At 60.0% G+C, this 22,301-nt stretch overlaps 1 protein-coding gene, 1 long non-coding RNA gene and 1 other non-coding gene across 10 annotated transcripts in view; 2 read left to right on the top strand and 1 right to left on the bottom strand.

Annotated features, from left to right (window-relative positions):
- Positions 1–19,822, top strand: part of PEPD (peptidase D) — a 136,507-nt gene extending 116,685 nt beyond the window's left edge. For 4 of the 8 annotated variants that reach the window (XM_055236219.2, XM_055236221.2, XM_055236220.2 and 1 more), the window contains 4 exons: positions 5,138–5,286; positions 15,289–15,473; positions 18,698–18,889; positions 19,293–19,822. In XM_055236219.2, the coding sequence (XP_055092194.1) occupies positions 5,138–5,286; positions 15,289–15,473; positions 18,698–18,889; positions 19,293–19,430 (664 nt within the window). In that variant the 3' untranslated portion in view covers positions 19,431–19,822. Of the gene's footprint in view, positions 1–5,137; positions 5,287–15,288; positions 15,474–18,697 lie in introns of all 8 variants that reach the window. The other 4 variants (XM_063614065.1, XM_063614064.1, XM_063614063.1 and 1 more) reach the window with 1 other exon arrangement.
- LOC134732024 (uncharacterized) lies at positions 16,634–18,699 on the bottom strand. The gene is made up of 2 exons (XR_010114852.1): positions 17,657–18,699; positions 16,634–17,396 (listed from the first exon to the last, which is right to left on the bottom strand). It is a non-coding gene; the product is annotated as an uncharacterized lncRNA (long non-coding RNA).
- Positions 19,823–22,003: 2,181 nt separating the features above from the next.
- Positions 22,004–22,167, top strand: LOC129461384 (U1 spliceosomal RNA). Its single transcript, XR_008650529.1, has one exon. It is a non-coding gene; the product is annotated as a U1 spliceosomal RNA (small nuclear RNA).
- The last annotated feature ends 134 nt before the right edge of the window (positions 22,168–22,301 follow it).

Genomic DNA, 22,301 nt, shown 5'->3' with positions numbered 1-22,301 from the left:
AGAGGGCAGTGTTGTCTCAGGACGATGGGCCAGGCCTCTCCCCTGCTGGGCCTGGTCTTTGTGTTGCTCCTGGGCATGGGGGGTGGGTGGCCAGCCTGGCTAGGCGGAGAGACCTGTCCCAGCCTTCACATTCAGCAGCCACCAGTGCCCTCTTCCCCTCCTTCCCTGCCTAGATAATGGCGAGCCCTTGCCCCTGCAGGCTGTGGGGTGCCTGCTCACCCAGGACCTCAGCAGCCACCTTGGCCTCACATGGGCCCTGCAGCCTGGGATGTGGCGAGCCTACTCACTCCTGCTGTCTACTCAGCCTGAGTCTGTCTGCCACCGTCGCGCTGCGGCCCCCACAGGTGGCAAGCTCCTGGGGACCCCCTTGCCCCGCTCCACCTGGGGCCCGATGCCTTGGTGAGCTCCAGGGTAGAGCGTTGCCCCCAGGCCTGCTCTCTGCTGCCTGGCCCAGCCCAGCTCTCCCCCACCACCTTGCTGTTTCCTCCGAGGGAGACTTGTTGTCACCAGCCAGCCCTGCCCTGAGCACTCTGCGGTCTTAAAGACATGCTCTTGGGACCCCAGAATGCCCTCAGGAGGGTCCAGACCCACAGGTGTGGCCATCCCATCCCATCCCCGTTAGAAGCGTGCTCTCCATTCTCACCCGTCCTCATACACATGGACAGGCCTGGTTATGAGCAGACACCTGCCCACGCGTTTTCGGTTTGTCTCTTGTTTGTGCTTCGTGGCTGCACCCTCCTCAGCTGACGTCATGACCCACAGTTTGAACAGCACTTGTCCAGACATCCTGGGTGCTCCCAGACATCATGAGACACTGGTCACCAAAAAAAAGCAAAATGCAGCATGTGCTGCGCGTGTGACTCTCTCTCCCGCCTGCCAAGGCCACTGCCCTGACGCCCGGGCCTCACCCCACTGTGCTTTCCTGGCAGCTGTCCTTGTGTCTCACCCACCTCTGGACGAGGCACCCCACAGTGCTCTTCTGGGACCCGGGGACCTCACTGGTGCCATGCCTTTGTCCATGTCATGCATAAAATGGCAATGCCAGTTCCCTCCAGACACCCAGGAGGCCCACAGCACGCAGCTACTCCCATCACCCACTGCGTGCACCAGGGATTGCTGGCTCTGGGAACCAGAAGCTGCTGCTGTCATGGGCTGGCGTCATGGGCAGCTTTCCTGTCTGCCGAGGCCCTGGAGGAGTGGCCATCACATGGGAAGGGAGCAGAGATGCCCAGGAAGGCACTGGAGAGAGGTCCCCTTGGTGGGTTAGGCCATGGCATGGGGAGCCTCAAAGACTCTGAGTGGTGGCCTTTGCCCCTGCTGGCCACACTTGGAGCTTGGCACTCCATCTGTAAGGCCTGGCTGGGAGCAGGCAGCTGGCCCGTGCACCCTGGAGACCACAGCTCGCCACCGTGTCTGCAGGGGCCGCCCACTGCGGCACACGAAGGGAAGAGTGACCCGTACGCCTCCCTTTCTGTCTCACACTGAGCAGAAGCAAGGGCTTCCTGCCGCTCAGCAATCCCCCAGCCTGGCCTGGGACACCGACCAGGGCAGCTGCACATCGGAGTCTGCAGTGCTCCTGCAGCCCCGAATATGAGCGCCTGTAAACTGTTGGATTGAACAGCTAAGAGCCGTGCCACTACTCAGGAGATTCAAATGAAACTGCAAACCAAGTCCAAAGTGGCTGTCATATAAACATTGCAGCATTTCCCCCAGAAAACTGTTCCCAAGCCTTCTGTCACTGGCCGACCCATCTTGGAGGCCTTCTGCCTCTGGGCTGGCGGGTCCCTGCCGTGGGGCCCAGGGAGGGTCTGGGTGGGCCAATGGTGGCAGGTAGCCCGGGCCCAAAGCTACCCAGAAGGAGCCAGAAACAGAGCCCTCAGAACACATGTGGGGAGTGAGACCCCAGCACGTTGCTTGGAGATGCGTCCTGTCTCCCAGATGTCTTGTATTATCACAGACTCACTCGGCCAAAGATGGTAGGGTCCCCAGACAGCCAGGAAGGAGGGATCCTGCGTTCCCTGTTGTTGATTGAGCCAACGTATGACCGAATTCTCCGTTGTCGGTTTGCATTCAGAGGATGGATGAAGTGGACACAGAGGAGTGGGAGGGAGATGATTTATCAAAGCCATGGCTTTCGTCCCTGGATTCCAGAAAAACTTGCATCTGAATAACTTATGTGTGCAGAAACTCTAGGGGGATTTTTTTTTTTTTTTTTTTTTTTTTAACGCAGAAAAAGATAGGGAACTGAGAGGAGCACGAAAATAGACTTCAGCTCCGTACCCAAGCCTCGCTGGGCGGGATGGAGCTGGCTGGCTGGGTGTATACTTCCCTCTCCAGAAAGCGGATCATTTTCAAACAAGAAATGCAGTTACAGTCTCCTACAAGCTGGAAGATAAAGTCAGGCTGGCGGATGATATCCAGGCACCCACCATCCCGTGGTCTTTCTGCTTTGCTGGCGAGAGTTTGGGGAACTGAGATCCGAGTCTGGTCTGCACTGGAGAACAGTCTTGTTTTTACACTCCTAGATGATTCCATCGTTCGGGGTATTCTTGTGGGCTTCCTGGTTGTTGTTGTTGTTGTTTTTTAAACAATAGTTCAGTTTCTGCTTTTTCTTTTGTATCAGCACAGTCCGGTAGGACTTTCTGCCCCAGCTGCTGTTGCAGGGTCACCTTCTGATTTGGCACCTCCTAGGAATCCGTGTCCCCTATACTCCTGGCCCTGTCCTCTCTGCCCAGGCTATTCTTGCATGTTCTAAAACCAACAAACCACAAACCATTTTTCTTGGTCGACTCTGGGGAACCTAAATGAAAACGCTTAGCTGTCCCCAGGCAAAACTGGGCCGTGGTCCATACGGCTCCACTCCCCAGAGCTACAGCAGTGGGGGGGTCCCATTTTACAGATGGAAAAACTGAGGTCCTGAAGGCTGAGCGCTGCCGCCAGGACCGAAGAACCCATTGCTGGGCTTCGAGTTGTTTACCCTCCTGACTCAGGGCTTTCCTGGACCTGTGATCTGAGCCTCAGTTTCCCTTCAGTTTAGAGCTTCCATGTGCCCCGCCCTCCTGGCCAGCCGTGGGGAAGCCTAGGTCCTGTGCAGGAGTAAACTTCCAGGCAGTTGTTGGCCCAAGCAGCCCACTGCATCCAGAGATCCTGTGACTTTGACCCACCCTGAAGCTCCCTGTCGTGCAGGCGGGGCCCCTCCCCCAACACTGAGAGTCACCTGAGCTGTTATCTGGACCTTTCTGCCCTGTTGACACTGCTTATGGTGTTTTGCAATCAGAAAAGACAGGAGATTAAAAAGTGCCCGGCTGGGGACTTTGGATTTCAGCAAAGCGTCCTGGCCGTGCGTTCAAGTTTTTCCTTTAGAAATCTGCCTCCATGGGGCGGCTGACGCTGCCTGTCCAGCCACATGGCCCTGCTCCACGTGGGGCCAGGGTCCTCCACGCGCTGGCTCCCTCCCATGGGACAGGACCCCCCACAGGCAGGCGCACAGGCAGCTTCTGGAATGTTTGTGGAGTGGCTGTGTTTACCGTGAGAGCTGGGGTTTGGGTGAGAGGCCCTTGTGACGGAAACCGCGGCTGTGCCCCTGGCCTCAGACTTGTCAGGACTCACCCAGCTACAGATGGACCCCATGGGAAGCCCAGGGTGGAGCCAAAGAGGGGCAGCTGCACTTCCTCAGCCCTCCTGGCTCTGGTTCTGAACCCTGCAGACGTGGTGGGCTCTGGTCCTAGGGCTGGACCAGCCTTCCCCAGCCAGGGTCATCACCATCAGTGTCGTGACTTGGCCATGACCTGTGAAGGGGCTGGTGGACCCAAGGGTTCCGCTCTGTGTCTGCTGCCTGCAGCCTCCCGAGGTGCTAGGTGGGATGGGATGGAAAGGGACACCACCTGTGCCCCTCCACCCCCTCAGCCAGGCCCAGCCTTGTCCACCTGGGCTGCTTCCGGGGAGTCCTGAGAGCCAGGTTTGGATCCAGCAGCCCTTCCCGTATCCTGTCCCTTCCACACCACAGGATGAGCGGGAGGCTGCTTCTCTGCCGTTGCCCAGAGAGGGCCCCGAGGTCCTTTGCACAGCAAGGACAGGCCTTACTCCTTTCGGGCCCTGCTGTGCCAAGGGTCCCTCCCATGGGGCATCCAGAGGGCAGCCCCAGCCACTGTCCTCCTGCCTCAGCAGGCCTCCTGTCATCTGTCCCACACTGTCCCATGCCGTCCTGCCTCTCTGCTGGCCCCCAGGCCCCTCCCGTCCTGGACAGCTGGTACCTCTGCCCCATTCTTCACACCCCTGCCTGCGTCCTGCTGGTTTCCGCCTGCCACCAGAGGGTGCCAGGGTGCAGGTGGACCCGGTGAGGGGGCCCACCTAGCTTCGGGGGCACGTGGCCAGCAGGCCCTGGGAAAGCCTTGCTGGACATGAGGCTATCTGGCACTTCCTCCCTGCCCTCCCCTTGGACCCTGGCACAATATGTCCGTCCCACCCCCGTGGGCAGAGGGGTAGTGTCGGGCACACCCCTCCGGCTAGGGGGCCCCAGAGCTGCAGCAGAGCCAGAGGCCCTAGCCGCCGACTGAGTGCCCAGATGCTCTGGGTCCCGGAAGAAGCAGGTGGTGTGATTCAGGCCCCGAGTTCTAGGCCATGCATCCCATCTGGGGCCCCTGCCCAGCCCCCTCCTCCTCTGCTTCCCACAAGCAAGGCTTCAGCCTGTGTTCTGTGCTGGATGCAGGGAGACCTGGGAGGGCCTGTTGGGGTGCCGGGTGGAGGCCACGCAGCGGGCGGGGTCCTGGGGCATCTCTGCCTCTCCTTAGTTCTCCAAGCAATTCACAGCTGAGCTCTTGGAGGCCAGGCCACAGGGGCAGGGGTCATCTGCATAGGACAGCCCCACTCCCCTCAGTCTTCCCTGCCTGGGCTGAGCCCTGAACCCCTTTTTCCCTGGAAGACACAGGTCTTCCAGGATGGCTTCGGGTTTCTTTGCTGCCCACGCACCCGTGGGAGACACCAGGTGGCAGTTCCCCACACCAGTCTCATTGTGAGGGGGAGCTGCATCCAGGACCCGGGCCAGCTGCCCTCGAATCCAGGACAGGTGGGGAGCAGTAAGGGTAAGAGGGGTGGTGGTACCCCAGTACCCACCTGCCCTGCCCTCCTATCTCTGCAGCCTGTTCGACATGGGCGGTGAGTATTACTGCTTCGCTTCCGACATCACCTGCTCCTTTCCTGCCAATGGCAAGTTCACTGCAGACCAGAAGGCCATCTACGAGGCGGTGCTGCGGAGCTCCCGCGCCGTCATGGGTGCCATGAAGCCAGGTGAGCAGCGGGGCAGTGGGGGGAGGCGCACCTGACGTGGCGTTGGGGGCGCTGCTGTGTGGCAGGTGCCTGCAGGAACCGGGCCTGCATTGCGTGACTTGAATCTGTCCACACTCCGGATGCTTAGTCCCTGAGATTCCAGTGGCATCAGGTCTCCAGGGTCACTCCTAGGAAACAAGGCTGACCACCAGACAGGGACAGACAGAACCAGGAATTAGGGGGCTCAGGCCAAGGCCCCCCGATCTGGTGGCCTCCACCTGCGCATCTCCACTGGCTGCCAGCACACCAGCCTGTCTCCTGCTTTGTCTTTAAGCGGTGTCTACTCCAGGGAGGGCTCAACCCACTCTGGACACTGGCATGAGGTCCGAGCAGGTTCACGTCCCACTCAGCGCGCTGTGACCGTGGATGGAAAGCCCTCCTCTGGGTGGCCGTTTCCGCATCTGTAAATGGGGAAGCAGCGACTCATGGAGACTGAGTTAAGCTGTGCAAAGTACGTGCAAGGCCGCCTGGCCTGTGGCAGTGCCCTGCAGGGGTCACAGTCACCACCGTGATGGCCATGTTGAGGCCAGGATGGGCCTGGTGTTTCTGTCTCCCAGTGGCCAGCGTAGGCCAACCTGTCCTGCCCCCACCCCTCCCAACCCCAGGCAGCCTGCACAAGCCCCACTGGTACCTCTTGACCTCCCACTGCATGCCGTTGATGGCTGGCAGGGCGGGCAGAGGAGGTCCCCTGGAGGGGAGCCAGCATCCTCCCAACAAGGCCAGCTTTCAGGAGTTCCCCCTGGGCACCTCCCGCTGTCCCCATCCCGCTCAGCCAGGCTCCTGCCGAGTGACCCGTGGGTCCTCCATAGCCCTGGCAGGGGTGGAGTCCAGCACCCACAGGATCAAACCCCAGCTCTCTGCCCTGCAACAATAGAAACCGTTTCCCAGCAGTGATGGGAGGTCCTGGCTTGTCACCTTTGCCCAGAGGAGAGAATTGAGGGATGTGGTCTTGTCATGTTCTTGCTTCAAGCCTTCCAGGGCTTCAACACAGCACCCCTGCTGTAATTCTTGGATTCTCCAGAGCCTGGGCAGGTTCCTATGGGATCACCATGTGCCGGCCACCCCCTAGGCCTGGCCCTCTACAGACACATGGCTCCCACGACTCTGACTGAGATCTGTTCGGCAGCTGCCAGGCTCCAGCCTGCAGTGCAGAGGGGCTTTCCCTGCCCACACCGGCCCAGGCACAGCTGGTCCCCCAAGGCACCCGGGTTCTGCATCTTTGGTTATAAGCAACAGAACAGTCTCCAGCCAATTCGGTCATTTGGTGCCGCCACAAATTCACAGAGGTGGAAAATCAGGTCTGGGCTGGGGCCAGGGCTGCAGCAGCACAGGACAGTGGCCCTGCACTCACAGCTGGATCGTCTGGCCAGGGCCCGCCCTCAGCACACAGGCTCCAGCCACCTTCTGCAGCCTGGAGTCCCTCCATCTGGGTGGAGGTCAGAGATCACCTCGTGTTGGCCAAGCCCAGGACATAGTCCAGCCCCCCAGCTTGCCCCCACCCTCACCCACTGCCTCCCACCCACAGCTATACAGACCTCCAGAGAGAGGCAGGCCCAAGGCAGCCCCCTGTGTAGGGGAGCTCAGGCGTCCTCCAGGAGCCAGGTGGGCTTACCGCAGGCAGAGGGGATAGCCCAGTAGAGCAAGGCTTCAGAGTCCAGGATGCAGGTCCCAGACCCACAGTGCCCCGAGCCCAGCCCCAGCTCTGCTGCCTGCTGGCCAGGTACCTTACTTAAGCCCCAAACAGGCCAAGGATAGACCCCTGCTCTCCCAAGGCAGAGTCCACTCGAGGGCAGGCCCGGCCAGCTCTGGACCGTGGCATCTGGTTAGACACGGAGTGCCCTCTGTTAAGGACCCACAGAGAGCTGGCAGCTGCCCAGTGTGCCCTCAGTGTTCAAGGAAAAAAGGAAAGAAAGATCTGGAGCCTCCAGAATGTGGCCTCAGAACTCGGCTCGGCAATCGACTAAACAGTCCCTGTGGCCCCACAGCCCGTTGCTGGGATGAGTTGCAGCCTCGATCGCTGGCCCAAGTGCTGCTTCAGAGGGGCCCTCAGCCACTGTCACTTTCAGATGAGGCAGACTGTGGGCAGGCCTTTGCAGATGGTGCCTAGTCCAGCCTCCAGAGCCCCCACCAGAGGCTGAGGAACCACGGAGGGACGCTGGGGGCAGTGCCAGGCCCCAGCCCCACACCCTCATGCATCCAACAGGAAGAGAGCTTGTCAAACGCATGAGTGCAAGCAGGGGGACCCCAGATGTGCCCGAAAAGGAAGACAAGACAGAAAATCCAAAAGGCAATAAGTCTGTGATGGGGTGACAGTGCTGATCGGACTCACCTGGTTTAGTGGCTACCGAGGAAAACAGCATTTTGTGTGGAATTGCTTTGCTTAAAAAGCAGCAGGCTGTGGCTCACACAATCCCAGCACTTGGGAGGCGGGCGGATCACTTGAGGTCAGGAGTTGGAAGACCAGCATGGGCAACATGGAGAAACCCTGTCTCTACTAAAATTACACAAATTAGCTGGGCGTGATGGCTCACGCCTGTAATCCCAGCTACTCGGGAGGCTGAGGCACGAGAATCGAATCGCTTGAACCTGGGAGGCGGAGGTTGTAGTGAGCCAAGATCACACCACCGCACTGCAGCCTGGGTGATGGAGTGAGACCCTGTCTCAAAAAACAAACAAAAAGGAGCTGCCCCCCTGAGTATGAATATACAGGTGTCTCCAGGCAGATGGGTGGGCGAGGACAGAAGAGCGCCAGAGGGTATGGCCAGCGGGCCCTTGTGGGTAAAAGGAAGAGGGAGTGAGGGCGTGAATTCCCGTGCGCCTGTGAAAACCACAAAGGAGGTGCAGGAAGGGATGGGGCCCAGTGCTCGCTGCGTCCCTTCTTATTCTTTCTGACTCTTCAGCCATAGGAAGCATCCCCGGTTAACTGTCAAATCCAATCCAGCCTCCACGAAGCAGTCGCCCAAGGGGCACCACTCCTCCTCCTTCCTTCATTCTGGGGATGAGAATTTCTTGCTTAGTTTTAAATACCACTAGTCACTCGAATGAATGATCAGTGTTTCAGATCCAGCAGGAGGATTTGGTAGGTGAGCGTGGCCTGCGGTGTATTCACCTGGTATCTGTGAGCACAGCTCCTCTACCCTCCACGGAGAGCCCTCCGCCAGGCACAGCCTCTCAGGTGGGCCAGAGTCTCTCATATCCTCCACGTACGGGGCTGGCCTCCCACTCTGTAGCTGTGCCAAGGTGGGCTGTGTCATTGTGAACTGTGTCACTGTGAACTGTGTCACCATCACATCAAGTGGTAGTGTCAGACATCCACGGGCAGTTGTGAAATCCAGATGTCCAGGAAGTCAGAGCCCAGGCTGCAAGGGGCTGAAGCTCCCAGCAGCGAAGCAGAGCTCTGCGGCCTGTGAGGGGTGGGGGCCCACTGAACCCAGCAACCCTGTACACCCAAGCATCAGGCTGAGGAGTTCAACATGGTCAGCAGGCAGTGCCGGGCCCATCAGGGAGCCAGAGGCAGCACCAGGCCACGGGGAGCAGGGCGGCAGATTGACGCAGCACGGGGGGCCAAGGCCTAGTGGGTGTTTGGTGGGAAAGCCATTGTCTTACCCCTCAGTCTCCTGTGCTGAGACCGGGGATGGCCCAGCCCTGCTGCGGCCTGGGCAGGACCTGAGTGGCATCTCCACAGCTGGCATCCTGGCCAGCTCACTGGCCCAACTCAGCAGCCCCAATTCTGTCTAGAAAGTGGCCAGGCCTGGGGGCAAGTCCCCAGGCCCCACGTGGCACTGCGAAAGGCCTGAGCTGGGTCTCCCATCCTGTGGTGCTGCCTGGTTCATGCTGACTCTTGGGGCAAGCACAGGCCTCAGGCCTGGCAGGGGTGTCTGGGGCCAACAGGCCAAGCCCAGCTAGGCTCGTCTCAGACCATGGGAGGCAGGTCCTCCCCCAGCCCCACTCCTACCCACCACTGGGCTTCGCTGCCCAGACCCAGCCTGGGGTCTGGAGGATCGCTGTGTAAGGGAATGGAGCAGACCCCCAGCAGCACCCCCCACACCTACCACCCGCACTGAGCTGTGTGGCATTGGTGTCCCCCAAGGGCAGAGTTGGACTACATCTGGGTCACACACAGTGAAGGCCCGTGGGGCAGGCCCTGGGCCCACAGAGCTGCCCTCTGGATGGGGCAGGTCACCTCCCGTAGCATCGAGGAGGCCGTGGCCAGGTCAGCCCCCTGCCTTGTCCCAGCGGAAATGCCCTGGGTTTGTGGGTTCAATTCCTGGGCCAAGACAAACACCCCACCGAGACTGCCCGACTGCATCCTGTGAACTTCCAGGGAGAGTAAATAAAGCAGGAAACCCCATAGCTAAGCCCCAAGGAGAGGCAGGAAAGAATGATCAGGACCCTGGGGGGTTGAGGAATGCAGGCCTTGGCCCCTGATCCTAGGGCCGGTTGGGGAGCATTCCTCACTGTCACTCACAGTCGGCGAGGAAGGAGGCCGCGCTCGCTCAGATGGGGACCCTACCCTGGCGGCTGGGAGTCCACAGGCGGGTGGCAGGGCAGGCCCAGCAGCTGCAGGACCTCGGGGAGTGCCATGCATGGGAGGCTGGGTGGGATCCAAGCTCAGCGCAGCTCCTGTGTTGGGGCAGGCTGCCCACCCCATGCAGACCCCTGCGTGCATGGTGAGGGGAACGGGGAGGTGCTGCTGGGACGGATGGGCGAGCCCAGCAGGGTGGCCCTGAGCCAGGGTCTGCATTGGCACAGCCACAGCAGGAAGGCTGTTCCTAGAAGCAGCACTGCTGTCCCCATCCCGCGGGCTCAGTCCCTGCAGCCACCCTGGAGCTCCAGAGGACCCCAGCACTGAGGGCCCCATGCCCTCCACCTGCAAGCCCCAGAGCCTCCTGCAACCTCGCCTCCTAGCCCCCACCCAGCTCCCTCTCCTCCTCACCCCCCTGCCCTCCCTGGCCTCCCCGCCTTTCTCTCCTCTCTCCTGTGCTCACCCAGGAGCCTCCCGTGCCCCTGTCCCTGGGGCCCAGCTCCTGTCAACCTGGAACAGCAGTGGTGGCCCACGATTCGTGAGCTCTTTTGTGTTTCGTCCCCCACTCCTGGCTCTGTCCCTGCCCTCAGGGTCCTGGCCACTTGTAAGGGACAGGGGGTGCTGCCAATGTGAGGTCAGAGGAGGGGAAAGAAGTGACAGGAAGTGTCCCCACCTCCAAAACAGGCCTGACAGGGCGAGAGAGGAGCACTGAGGCGTGGGATGACCAGGTGGCCGGGAGAGGGACCCAGCAGCACCGGCCCCGGCCTACCTGGCATGTGTCTCCTGTGGCCCCGTGGTCAGGGGGCACCTCTGCCAGCTTTGCTCCCCTCCCAGCCAGCGCCAGAGGCAGGAGCCCAGCAGCTAGACTTCCGGTCAGTCCTCAGCCTCCGAGACAGCATGGAGTGCAGGGCTGAGGCAGACAGGCATGGCGGCCACGTGCCACCCCAGCCATAGGTACCCTCTGCGGCAGGTGCCAGGACGGGGAGGGCTGTCTTCAGTGTAGGCACCATGTCCACCCCTCCTGCCGGCCGCAATGGTGAGCCAGTTCCTTGGCCTCTTCTTACTCCTCGGGGCACTCTGCCAGGGTGTGGGGGAGGAGACTCGAGGAGCAGCCTGGGCCAACACAGCACCCTGCTGTCATGCAGGGTGAGCGGGTCCCCAGAGGTTCTGGCAGCAGACGGGGTTCTACCCACGTCCCGTGCAGGGTGGGGTGAGCTGGAAGTCCTCAGCCCCATGCCAGCTCAGCCAGCCCTCAGGGCCTGCCCTGGGACCCCGGCCGGAGCCTGCTGTCCTGCACCCCTAGAACCTGGCTCACTCCCATCCATCCCGAGGGCCATGTTGCACAGATGAAGTGTGCTCTTTGTCTGGAAGCAGCTCTGAGGACACTGCCTTTGTAGCTTGGTCAGGCCCGGGAGCCCTCTGGGGTTGTCGCACTCTGGGTAGGAGGCCTCGGGGCTGTGATGGATGCTTTGAGGCTCCAAGGAGCTGGCCTGGGCCCTAGGCCCAGCAGGAGCAGGTGCTGCCTGAGGAGACCAAGTGGACCCAGAAGACCACCCAGGGGCTACTCTGGCCACACCTGGGGCCTGGATGGCAGGAGCAGCGGGGCTTGTTCCTCTGAGCCCCGCCATTTCATGAGGCGCATGATGGGACACTAACCTAGAGGCCACCCTGCCCGTTCTAGGGTCTGAGTACACAGAGGAGCAGGGGATGGGGCACAACACTGGCTGCAGGAGGGCCATGAGGGAGGCTGGGGCTCCTCTCGTTCCAGGCGTTTACCAAGCACCTGCTGCATGCCAGGCATAGAGCAGGGTACGGGCACCACCCTTGCAAGGCCCAGAGGTCATAACCAGGCCCAGCTGTGCTGTGTGTGCTGTGAACTCTCAAAGCACAGGAAGGGGCAATCAGAGAGGGCTTCCTGGAGGAGGAGCCTCAACACGCCCACAGGAGGAATGGGAGCACATCTGGGAAAATGGGCTCGGAGGAGGTGGCCCCAGCAGGTGGGGAGGGCCAGTTCCTGGGACCCGTGGCTTTGGTCCAGCTGCCCCACCCAGGAGTGGGTGAGGGGAGGCTGGAGACCAGGCCAAGCTGAGAACCTGGGCTTCGTCCGGGGCCAGGAATGGCCCTGTTTGCCCCTTCGTTCTAAAGAGATGGTCCAGGCATCCAAGGGATGTGCAGCGGAGGAGGGAGCCAGGCAGACTCCGGGAGGGGTGGGGCAGGTGCAGGGGTGCTTCAGCTTCAGGAAAGCCAGATGAGGTTTGGTGCTTGCTGGGGCGGGGGGGTGGGGGCGGTGTTGGGGCACGCAGGGCAGCTGGTGCCCAGCTTCTGCTGTGTGATTCCCAGTGTGGCATCTAGGTATAGGCTGGCTAGGGGCCGGGGGTGCCTTCCAGCCTGGACTAGAGAGCTTGACGGTGTCTCCAGGCTGCCGGGGTGGGAGGAGCCTGAGAGTGGGCCCAGACCAGCAAGGGAGCCCTCAAGTTGGTGCCCACCCTGCCAGTCTAGTGCAAGGACAGTGACCCTCACACACTCCAGGGGCCCCCGCCCAGGCGGTGGGTGTCGTAACCACCACCCGGGCCAGACGCTGGGGCCAAGTTGCTGGAGGTTGAATCACTGTCACAACCCTAACCACACACAGGCAGAAACTCCCCGCTCCCGGCCAAGAGAGCTGTGTGCAAGGCCTTCCCCGAGGGTGCACAGGCGAGGAAGACCAGCGGCGCCGAGGGGACCCCCGGGCCGGCACGTCCCGGCGGCGCCGGGCCTGCCCCCGGGAAGGGCCACCGCAGAGCATGATTTATACCTGATTCCCGCCCTCTGTGGACGCTGGGCCAAGAACGCAGCCCACTGCTGAAGTTAGCCTGGTTGGAAAGCCGGCTGCACTTCCTGGGGCTCCCCTTTGGTGACCAGAGAAGGGCGCGTCCAAGAGGAAGCAGTTGAGCTGGGCTTGGTGCACGAGCCATGCACAGGAGGCCTCCCAGCCCCACGTGCCAACTTTGCAGGCTGTTTGGGGACCTGAGGGGCACTCACTTTATGCCAGGCCCAGCGGTGCCCTCGGGAGACTCCCACCCTCGGAGTGATACATGAGAAGCAAACGAGCAGATCCATCCAGGGGACGGCTACAGGCTGGATGGACGGTGCAAGGAGAAATCACCAGGCCTGGGACAGCAAGGCAGGAAGGTCTCCCCTGAGAGGGGACAGCTTTTATGCAGAGACCCCTTGCATGAGGCGCATCACAGGCCAAGGCCTGGCACAGGCCACAGCAAAGGGCCTGAGGTAAAAAGGCCTGTGTGCCTTAGGGTGGTCTGGCCTCTGGAGGATGCGGCGGCAGGGAGGAAGGGCAAGGTGGGCTGGGATTGTCCGGGCTGGGGTCTCAGAGAAGAGCAGCAGCAGAGGCTGGGCAGGCTTGGCGCACACCCCCAGGAACAAGTGAACGTCAAGTGTGGAACCGGGGCTGGCTGGTCATGCGCGATGCAGGAATGGTGGCCAGTGCCACTGTCCGGGCTGCTGTCCCCAGCCCCCAGGTGACACAGAGGCTCTGAGAGCAGCCCCCCGGGGCCTGCATTGTGGCTGTTTGACCAGCAGCAGCTGAGGCTCACAGAGGCTGGGGAGCAGCCAAGTGGGCTCCAGTTATCCAGGTCTCCTTTTCCGGGATGCCGTGCCCCTCAGAAAAGCCAGGAGTGTGGGCTGGGCCACCCAGGGGTGTGTGTGTGCCCAGGCTGCCCCAGACACAGGGCAGTTGCAGCCAGAGTTGCCCTAGGTCTGCCCCCATGCCAGACCCCAGACCCCAGGACAGCCGCCCCCACCTCAGACCCTAGGAGGCTGGGCTGATGGGGAGCTGGGCTCTGAGGAGGATCCCTGCTGTGTGTGGGGGTGGGGACAGGTCTGGGCATCTCCACCCCTGCCACCCTTAGGCTGCGGCCATGGCTGGGGCGCGGCGCTGTGAATGGCAGGCAACAGCCCTACTGCCTGCCCAAAGCCATGCTCCCCCAGCCTGTCCGAGACCCCAGCACCGGGGTGGCCAACTCTGGCACTAAAGGGGTCCCAACATGAAAGACTTGTGCCCAGTGTGTCGGGGGTGATGGCCTGTGTCCCAGTGTGGACTCTTATCCCTGTTCGTTGGCTGAGCCCATCATCTGCCCTCCGCCAGCCACAGAGGTTCAGAACCCTGCGTCTCACAGCCCAGCCCTCGCCAGCTCAGGGTCTCCCGGACCCCTCCCACGGCAGCGATCAGGACCATGCAGAGCAGGCTCTGGCTCTGTGCCAAGGCAGGGCCTGGCAGGGAGGCCCTCGGGAGCCAAGGTCACTCTGCCTGGTGGGGCTGGGGCTCTCCAGGAGGTGCCGCAGGGACTTGCCGGGCACCCTGTCCAGCCAGTGAGCTGCACATTGATAAGGGCCCCCCACCACGCGCCTGGCCAGAGTGTCCTGGGGCCCCGGCCTCTGCCAGCACGTGGCCTGCCCAAACCCAGCCCCCAAGGGGCCAGGGCAGGAGGCCTCACCGGTCTTGGGTCCTTGTCTGGTGCTCAGGCCAAGTCCAGCAGCAGAAGCTGCCATGGGGAGAGGCTGATGCTGGGATTCCACAGAGCCCGGGGATAGGACGGGTGCACCCATGGGCTGTTGAGTCTCTACGTGGGGAGCTCTCTAAGGGCCTCCTTCCTAGGGGCCATGCTCCAGAGCCTGTGTGGCCCCCAAAGTTCTGTGCTTAGTAAGTTCTCTCTTTGGTGGCCTTTGCCCCACAAACATGCGGCAGAGATGAGTTGGATTTGAAGCCGGGACTTGGACATCTGGGCTCCCCTGGAGATGGTGCCGCTGCTGTTGGCAGGCAGGGCCCCGGACCCCTGCCAGCCAGCTCGTGGGGCCGTGCCAGCCGCACCTTCTCCCCAGAAACCTTTGCTCCTTGGAGTAGCTCCAGGGGTGATTCATCCCCATTCTGGGATGTGCAGGGACCCCTCTTTTCAGCCTCAGGCCACAGCAGCAAAACCCTATCGGGGCTCTGAGCCAGGGTTTGGGCTTGAGCCTCAGGGCCAGGGCCCACAGAGTCTCCTGGTACCTGCTACTGGGGAGACGGGCACGTTTCTCCTGGTGCCCAGGGATTTGGCTGGGTTTCCCTGGGCCCAGAAGCACAGGCCGTTCAGGGTGGACACGCCATGGGCTACAGAGTAGACCCAGGCTGGGCCCTTGGCCACAGGTGACGAACCTGCTTCTAGGGGCAGAATGGAGGGACAAGAAAGGTCTTGAGGGCCAGAGCTTTTGCTGGGAGAGCCCAGCATGGGGGGCCACCCTAGTCCTTGTCCCCCTGGGCCCCCGATGTAGTACCCTTGCCCCTCACCCCCCGCCTCAGGCCCTCCCACCACAGCCAGTGTGAAGGCTTCACGTCTCCCGGCCCCTGGCCCTGCGGTGTTGGCTGCTGGGCTCTGTGGCTCACGGCAGCTCCCTCTGGCCCACAGGTGTCTGGTGGCCCGACATGCACCGCCTGGCTGACCGCATCCACCTGGAGGAGCTGGCCCACATGGGCATCCTGAGCGGCAGCGTGGACGCCATGGTCCAGGCACACCTGGGGGCCGTGTTTATGCCTCACGGGCTCGGCCACTTCCTGGGCATTGACGTGCACGACGTGGGAGGCTACCCAGAGGTCAGTGTGGACATGGCAGGCGGAGTGGCCTGCCCATCAGCTGCCGCTGAGCCTGACCCCCAGGGCAGGGTGGGACTCTAGGAGGCAGCAGGCGTGTATTGGGATGGCAGAGATGGGCCCCCTGGCTCCCTGTGGTACACGGAGGGCATGGGGGGCGAGGAATCAGGGCCCTGGCCGAGGCACGGGTGCATCTGTGAGCATTCCACAGAACTGGACATAGAGGCGGTGCTGTCTGCATGCTGGGCCCAGGTGTCACCTGTCCAGAAGGTGGCACAGTCAGGATACAGTGCATGGGGCCCCACAGGACAGTGGTGCCAAGGACAGGTCTTCGTGATGGAGCTGCATGGCACCCCTCACGTCCTGCCGCCTCTGGCTTCATTCAGACCTGGGGCGTGGGGAGTTGATGAGGCCCCACTCACTGGCGACTCGCCCTGGCCCCTCACAAGCCCGGAGCAGCCCTGCTCTGCCGCTGGTTCGCCCTCTCCTCCCAGGCCCCTGGGCCGCACACCTGTGACCCTGCAGCCTCCTCATCCCCAGGCATTGGAGGTCCCCAGGGGACCCTTGGCAGATAAGGGAGGCTGGGGGCCATCTCCAGACATGGCTCCCCAGCCCTCAGAGGACCACCCAGAGGGTACGTGAGGCTTGGGGACGCCCAACTGGGCAGGTGGCTACGGCCTCTCGGCTGGGCGGGTGGGGTGCTCCTGTCCCTGCCCTTGGCGGGCTGCCCAATGCAGGGGGCTGATTGTGCAATCGTGCACACCCTGGGGCCCCCCAGCCAGTTAGCCAAGACAAGGCTCAGCTTCTTGGCTGCAGGATGTTTTGAAAGCACTAAGAATGATTTTTTGGCAGGGTGGGGGCAGTGGAGGGAATTGCTTAAGAGAAGCATTATTATTCAATTATTTTTTTCCTCAAGTGTAAACAGTTAAGTTTGGAGAAACAAAATCAGTTTTAATTTCCTAATGTCTATTCATCCCATTGTGTGCAGGGAGCCAAGAGCTGGGCCTTCCAGACATTGTTAGCTGAGGTTCGTTATTCATTAGTTGCCAAAGCGCTTTTTTTCCACCAGCAAAAATTGGCAGCAAACTGTTTTCATCTTTTCCAGTAAGCACCTCTTTGTGCTCAGTCTATTCTTCTGACAGATAAACATTGTGGAAAAAATATGGCTTTTCCTATAAAAGTCATTTGTTTTATTTCAGGCCTGCAGACACATCTGGGGCTTCTCTGCTTGGAGCCCAGTAAAAGTTGAGGCCTTGTCAAGCCCTGTGCCCAGGCAGAGGCAAGCATGGGTGCGGTGAGGGCAGGACCCCTCCCCACCCCTGAACGCTGCGCTTCCTGAGCCACAGGGGCTCGTGCCCTCCCCACATGGCTCTGTGCTCCACCCGGCCCAGCCCTTCCCCTTCTCTTATGGCGCCTGCGCCCTGTTCTCAGCAGGTCCCCTGGGCAGGCCCCTAGAGCCAACACCCTGAAGGGGCAGCTGCACCACTGGATTGAGGCAGGCCTTGCCCCTGTGCCCACTGGGGATCCCTTCTAATCTCCCCCACCCCGTTTCAGTGGTGGACCTCAAGATTTCAGAGGGGAGGAAAGTTCGTTTCTCTGGGGAAACAAACCTGCCCCCCAACCATGTACCATGGAGCGGCCAGGGGTGGGCCCATGGGGATGGAGGGGTGACTGGGAGGAAGGAAATCTGATGCTGGCAGGCCCTTGCCTTCCCCCAGGCCCCTGGCTTCGACTGCTGTGGGGTGGAGACAGGGACGGACACTTCAGGAGTAGCATGAAGGAGAAGGATGGGCGGCGGTGGGGTGGGGGTGCCCAGCGCAGGCTTCAGATGACAGGGATGGGAAGGTCCTGGAGCAGAGACCTCGGGACCCCCAGCAGCTTCTGGGCAGGAGACAGGCCCCAGCTCGGTCCACATGCACCTCTCACCTGCGCAGAGGGACTGTCACTCCATACGGTTCCTCAGCCACGGGGCATCCCTGCCCTCCGGCCTCAGCGCCCAGTGAGCAGCCCAGAGGCAAGTGTTGTGGGGCCGGGGCCACACCAGCCAGGCTGTGGTGTCTCCTCATCGCCTCCCCCCTGGCCTGCTCTCTCCAGGTCAGCGTGGCTGTCCCTGCCCCCCGTGGAATCAGTCACAGCCTCTCTGGCCGTGCCCAGCGTGGAGGCCAAGCCAGCCTGTTTCTGGTTACCTTACGTGAACTGCTAATTGGAGTCTGATGTTCTTGGCCCCCAAACAGTCAGAAATGACAGCTCCCGCTCTAGCAGCTGGGCTTCCTGGGGAGGGAGTGCAGCTGGGCAGGGCAGGCTCATCCCCTGACCAGAAAGCGTACTCGTGCCCACTGGCTCAGAGGCCCTGGCTGCCAGCCGGATGGTGCCCCAGGGACCTGAGGCGAGCAGGAGCTCTCCTGTAATTCCCAGAGCACCCGCTGCCCTCAGCCAAGATGAGTCCCCTCAGCTGTGCCTGTGAGTGGACAAGGCCAGGCTGCGTGTGCACCGGGGCAGTGTGGGGTGCAGACAGGGGCCCCTGCAGGGAGCAGCTCTACCACTGTCCCTCAGGCGTCCTCCAAGGCTGGGGGCTATTTCCCAGGGCCCTGCCGTAAGGCCCTGAGCTCTCCTCTGGGAGCCACACCCGCCAAGCCACGCGCACACGGCACATTTGCACTGGCGCAGTAAGGCTGGCGGACCCACCCTGATGACGGCACCTGTCCTTCTCCCTGGACAGTCACACGGAAAATCTGGGCCTCGGCCTAGGGGAGCTGGGACCACGACTTCTGGGGCCAGTTTCCACTTGGGCTGCCTGGAAGGAAAGCTGTGGCCCCAAGGGGCTTCATAGCCGCCTTAAGAGCTTTTTTGGCTTCAGTGGTTTGGCATCTGCCACTCCTCTGGCCAGGAGTGGGGCCTGGCTAAGGGCAGCCCAACCCTCAGCCAGCCCCACAGGCCTGTCTGGGCAGCTCGCCCCGGGTTTGTGCACATGGGCAGCTACAGGGCTTCTCAAGCAAGCCCTAGGGTAGTGTGGCCAGGGACACTCAAGATCTAGGGGTATGTGCAGGGTGGAAGGTCTTATCAGGGTGCCCATGGCCAAGCACAGCAGGGGCGAGTCTAGGCTGAGGACCCCAATGGTCAAGAGAGCCCACGAGACTGGCACCGGCCCTCACGTGCCCATCTCTCTTGATGAGGCCACGGCGAGCCCTGGAGCTGCTCATCGGGCCCCTCACCTCTGTTCCACACAGGGCGTGGAGCGCATCGACGAGCCCGGCCTGCGGAGCCTGCGCACTGCACGGCACCTGCAGCCAGGCATGGTGCTCACCGTGGAGCCGGGCATCTACTTCATCGACCACCTCCTGGACGAGGCCCTGGCGGACCCGGCCCGTGCCTGCTTCTTTAACCGCGAGGTCCTGCAGCGCTTTCGCGGTTTTGGCGGGGTAAGTGCCCATGGGCCCCATTCTTGCTCCCAGAACATCTGCCACCTCCACTGCAGCTGCAGACTCCTTAGTCCCAAGACAGGGGCCCTAGTGACATCTTCCCTTGAGGTGGGCTCAGCCTGCCCCTTCGTGTCACAGGATAGAGCCTCACCCCTCAGTAGGAACAGACAGAGATCCTGCAAAACCCCTGCCCGCTCCAGGGGCACCCATCCACCTGGCAAAGACAGGGTGAGCAGGTGACGTGAGCAGATGGCTCCATGAAGGAGCCTGGAGGCCACCCCGCTCTCCCAGGGAGTGTCAGCTGCTCCCACCCCATGGTGGGGTGGGCCTGGAATGGTCCCGGCCCTCTAGCCTGGCACATGAGGCTGTTCTATGATAATGTGTGTCTGTCGGCTTGACCCAGGTCCGCATCGAGGAGGACGTCGTGGTGACTGACAGCGGCATGGAGCTGCTGACCTGCGTGCCCCGCACTGTGGAAGAGATTGAAGCGTGCATGGCAGGCTGTGACAAGGCCTTTACCCCCTTCTCTGGCCCCAAGTAGAGCCAGCCAGAAATCCCAACACACCTGGGGGCCTGGCCTTGCAACCTGTTTTCGCGATGGGCAGCCTGCTGGTCAGCACTCCAGTAGTGAGAGATGGCACCCAGAATCAGATCCCAGCTTCGGCATATGATCAGACCAAACAGCGCTGTTTCCTGGGGAGGAAACACTTTTTTAATTACCCTTTTGCAGGCTCCCACCTTTAATCTGCTTTATACCTTGCTTATTAAATGAGCGACTTAAAATGATTGAAAATAATGCTGTTCTTTAGTAGCAACTATAATGTGTCTTGCTGTCATTTATATTCCTTTTTCCAGGAAAGAAGCATTTCTGATACTTTCTGTCAAAGATCAATATGCAGAATGGCATTTGCAATAAAAGATTTCCTAAAATGGTCCGTTGTGCACGGCTTCCCCTTTATTCTTTGTTCCTTTGCAGATGAGCATTTGGGACCCCATGCACCCTGAAAAGATGGCTCACCTGGTGTATCAAGTCAGTTCCAGGAAAATGGTGCTGGCGGCCCAGGCCCTCTAATGGCTGCTTCTGCCTCAGACTGGCCTGGCAGGACAAGGGCAGAGTCCTCCCCGAGGAGCCTGCTTTGAGCCCCTGGGACTCGGGGCTCTGGTGTCACCCTGTCACTTGCTGCAAGGTTTCCCAAGCCTAACAGGCATCAGAACCACTGGGGCATTTGGTAAGAGATTCCTGGGACCCCCACAGACCATCTGACTCAATCTCTAGGGGCAATAGCCCAGGAATTGTGTATTTCACAAGCGCCCGCCAGATGCTCCTGACAGACAAGTGTGAGAAGTACTCCCAGGCAAGGTGGTTTTAGCTTGTCAGTACCAGCGCAGCCCGATGTTTGAGGTGGGGCAAGCAATGCTGCAGGAAGATCCTAGGCACTCAGGTCAGACTGGCCAAGTCACCCCGCGCCATGCCTTTGTGCAAGTTAAAGGGCGGACTGATTTAACACAAGTCTTTCTGATACGGTCACTGCCTCCAAACTAGATTTATGAAGGTGGTAGAATTATGTAGCACTTGAGCTGCAGATATTTAAAACCTGAGACTTGCAGGGATCTCTTGTCCTTGATTTCTTTTTCATGTGGGACACACAAGCCAAAGCCAGCATCTGTCGGAGACACTGCCAACGAAGGCAGCGCCACAGTGAATTTGCAGAGACCGTTTGTCCTCCCTAAGTGTAGTCCTTGACCAAACTCCACCAGGCAGGAAGCCAGCCAGGGCCCAGTCGTGCCTGGTGAAGTATCTGTCCTTGCCTCTGCTTGTCCAGTTCTCCCAGGGTCCCACAGAACAGCCCACCCCTGGAGCTGGTTTCTAGAATTCTGTACACCATTCCAGTTTGCCTTCTCACAGAGCTCCCATCCAGGAGCTCCCAAGCCAAGGTGAAGGACGACAAGTGAGAAGGGTGCCACAGATGAAACCATGAGGATGAGGGGGTGGAGAACTGTAGCTTAAGAGAGAGACATTTTCAGAAGTCACCAAAGGCCAGCACAGTGGCTCACGCCTGTAATCCCAGCACTTTGATCACTTGAGGTCAGGAGTTTGAGACCTGCCTGGCCAACATGTCAAAACCTCATATCTATTAAAAATACAAAAATTAGCTGGGTGTAGTGGCACACGCCTGTAATCCCAGCTACTCTGGAGGCTGAGGCAGGAGAACCTCTTGAATCCAGGAGGCGGAGGTTGCGGTGAGCCCCAAGATCACGCCACTGCACTCCACCCTGGGCAATAAAGCAAGACTTGCCTTTAAAAAAAAAAAAAAGTCACCAAAGAGTTTAATACAAATTGATTTCTTCCTATGGTAATAACACAGAAGTGTTTATAAAGTGGTCACATTAAAAGCCAATCTCAGTTCCAAATCACCATTTATCTTATTTGCTTCTTAGATTTATAACATCCATTCTTTAAGGTTTTCTGCTGGTACAGATACATTCCCTAAGCTATCCATCTGTGATATTGAGCAATAGCAATTATGTCTTTTTGGCCAGGCGCAGTGTTTCATGCCTTGGGAGGCCAAGGCTGAAGGATCGTCTGAGGCTGGGAGTTCAAGACCAGCCTGGGCCAACATAGGGAGATCCCGTCTCTTAAAAAATAAAAATAAAAAATTAGCTGGGCGTGGTGGCACATGCCTATAGTCCCACCTACCCTGGAGGCTAAGGTGGGAGAATCGCTTGAGCCCAGTTCAAGGCTGCAGTGAGCTATGATCGCACCACTGCGCTCTGGCCTGAGCAACAGAGCAAGGCCCTGTCTCTTTAAAAAAAAAAAAAAAGTATCTCCTGAGTGTAAGGAAAGTTGAAGAGTTCACCAAGCACTTCTCCACCCGTTCCCCTGTGACAGACACAGTCTGGTGTACCGGGCTTTAATTTCCACCACTTTCAGGATAAAACCACTCAAAGTCAGGATGAAGCTCAAAATGGACAGTTTAGTTCTGTTAATTGAGAAACAGAGCTGAATGCATCACACATCTTTCTCCTTCCTTTCAGACATTCCATACCAAAGCTGCCCATTCCACATAAACATCATCTCTGATTATCAAGAAGTGAACAAAAAGGAGCAAGGAGATACTTACCTGGCAGGGGAGATACCATGATCAGGAAGGTGGTTTTCCCAGGGCGAGGCTTATCCATTGCACTCCGGATGTGCTGACCCCTGCGATTTCCCCAAATGTGGGAAACTCGACTGCATAATTTGTGGTAGTGGGGGACTGCGTTCGCGCTTTCCCCTGAAAAAAAAAAAAAAAAGGAGCAAGGAGAAATCTCTTATTTCTACCTAAACACTTTTCAGAAGGTCACTAGGAACAGAGAGGTCACATGTTTTTCCTGAGCCAGTAGGTCAAAGGGTGCTCTTTAAAAAAAAAAA

This window comes from Symphalangus syndactylus, chromosome 13 (assembly GCF_028878055.3).
Source record: "Symphalangus syndactylus isolate Jambi chromosome 13, NHGRI_mSymSyn1-v2.1_pri, whole genome shotgun sequence".
NCBI lineage: Eukaryota > Metazoa > Chordata > Mammalia > Primates > Hylobatidae > Symphalangus > Symphalangus syndactylus.
This window is presented reverse-complemented; position numbering and strand designations above follow the sequence as displayed.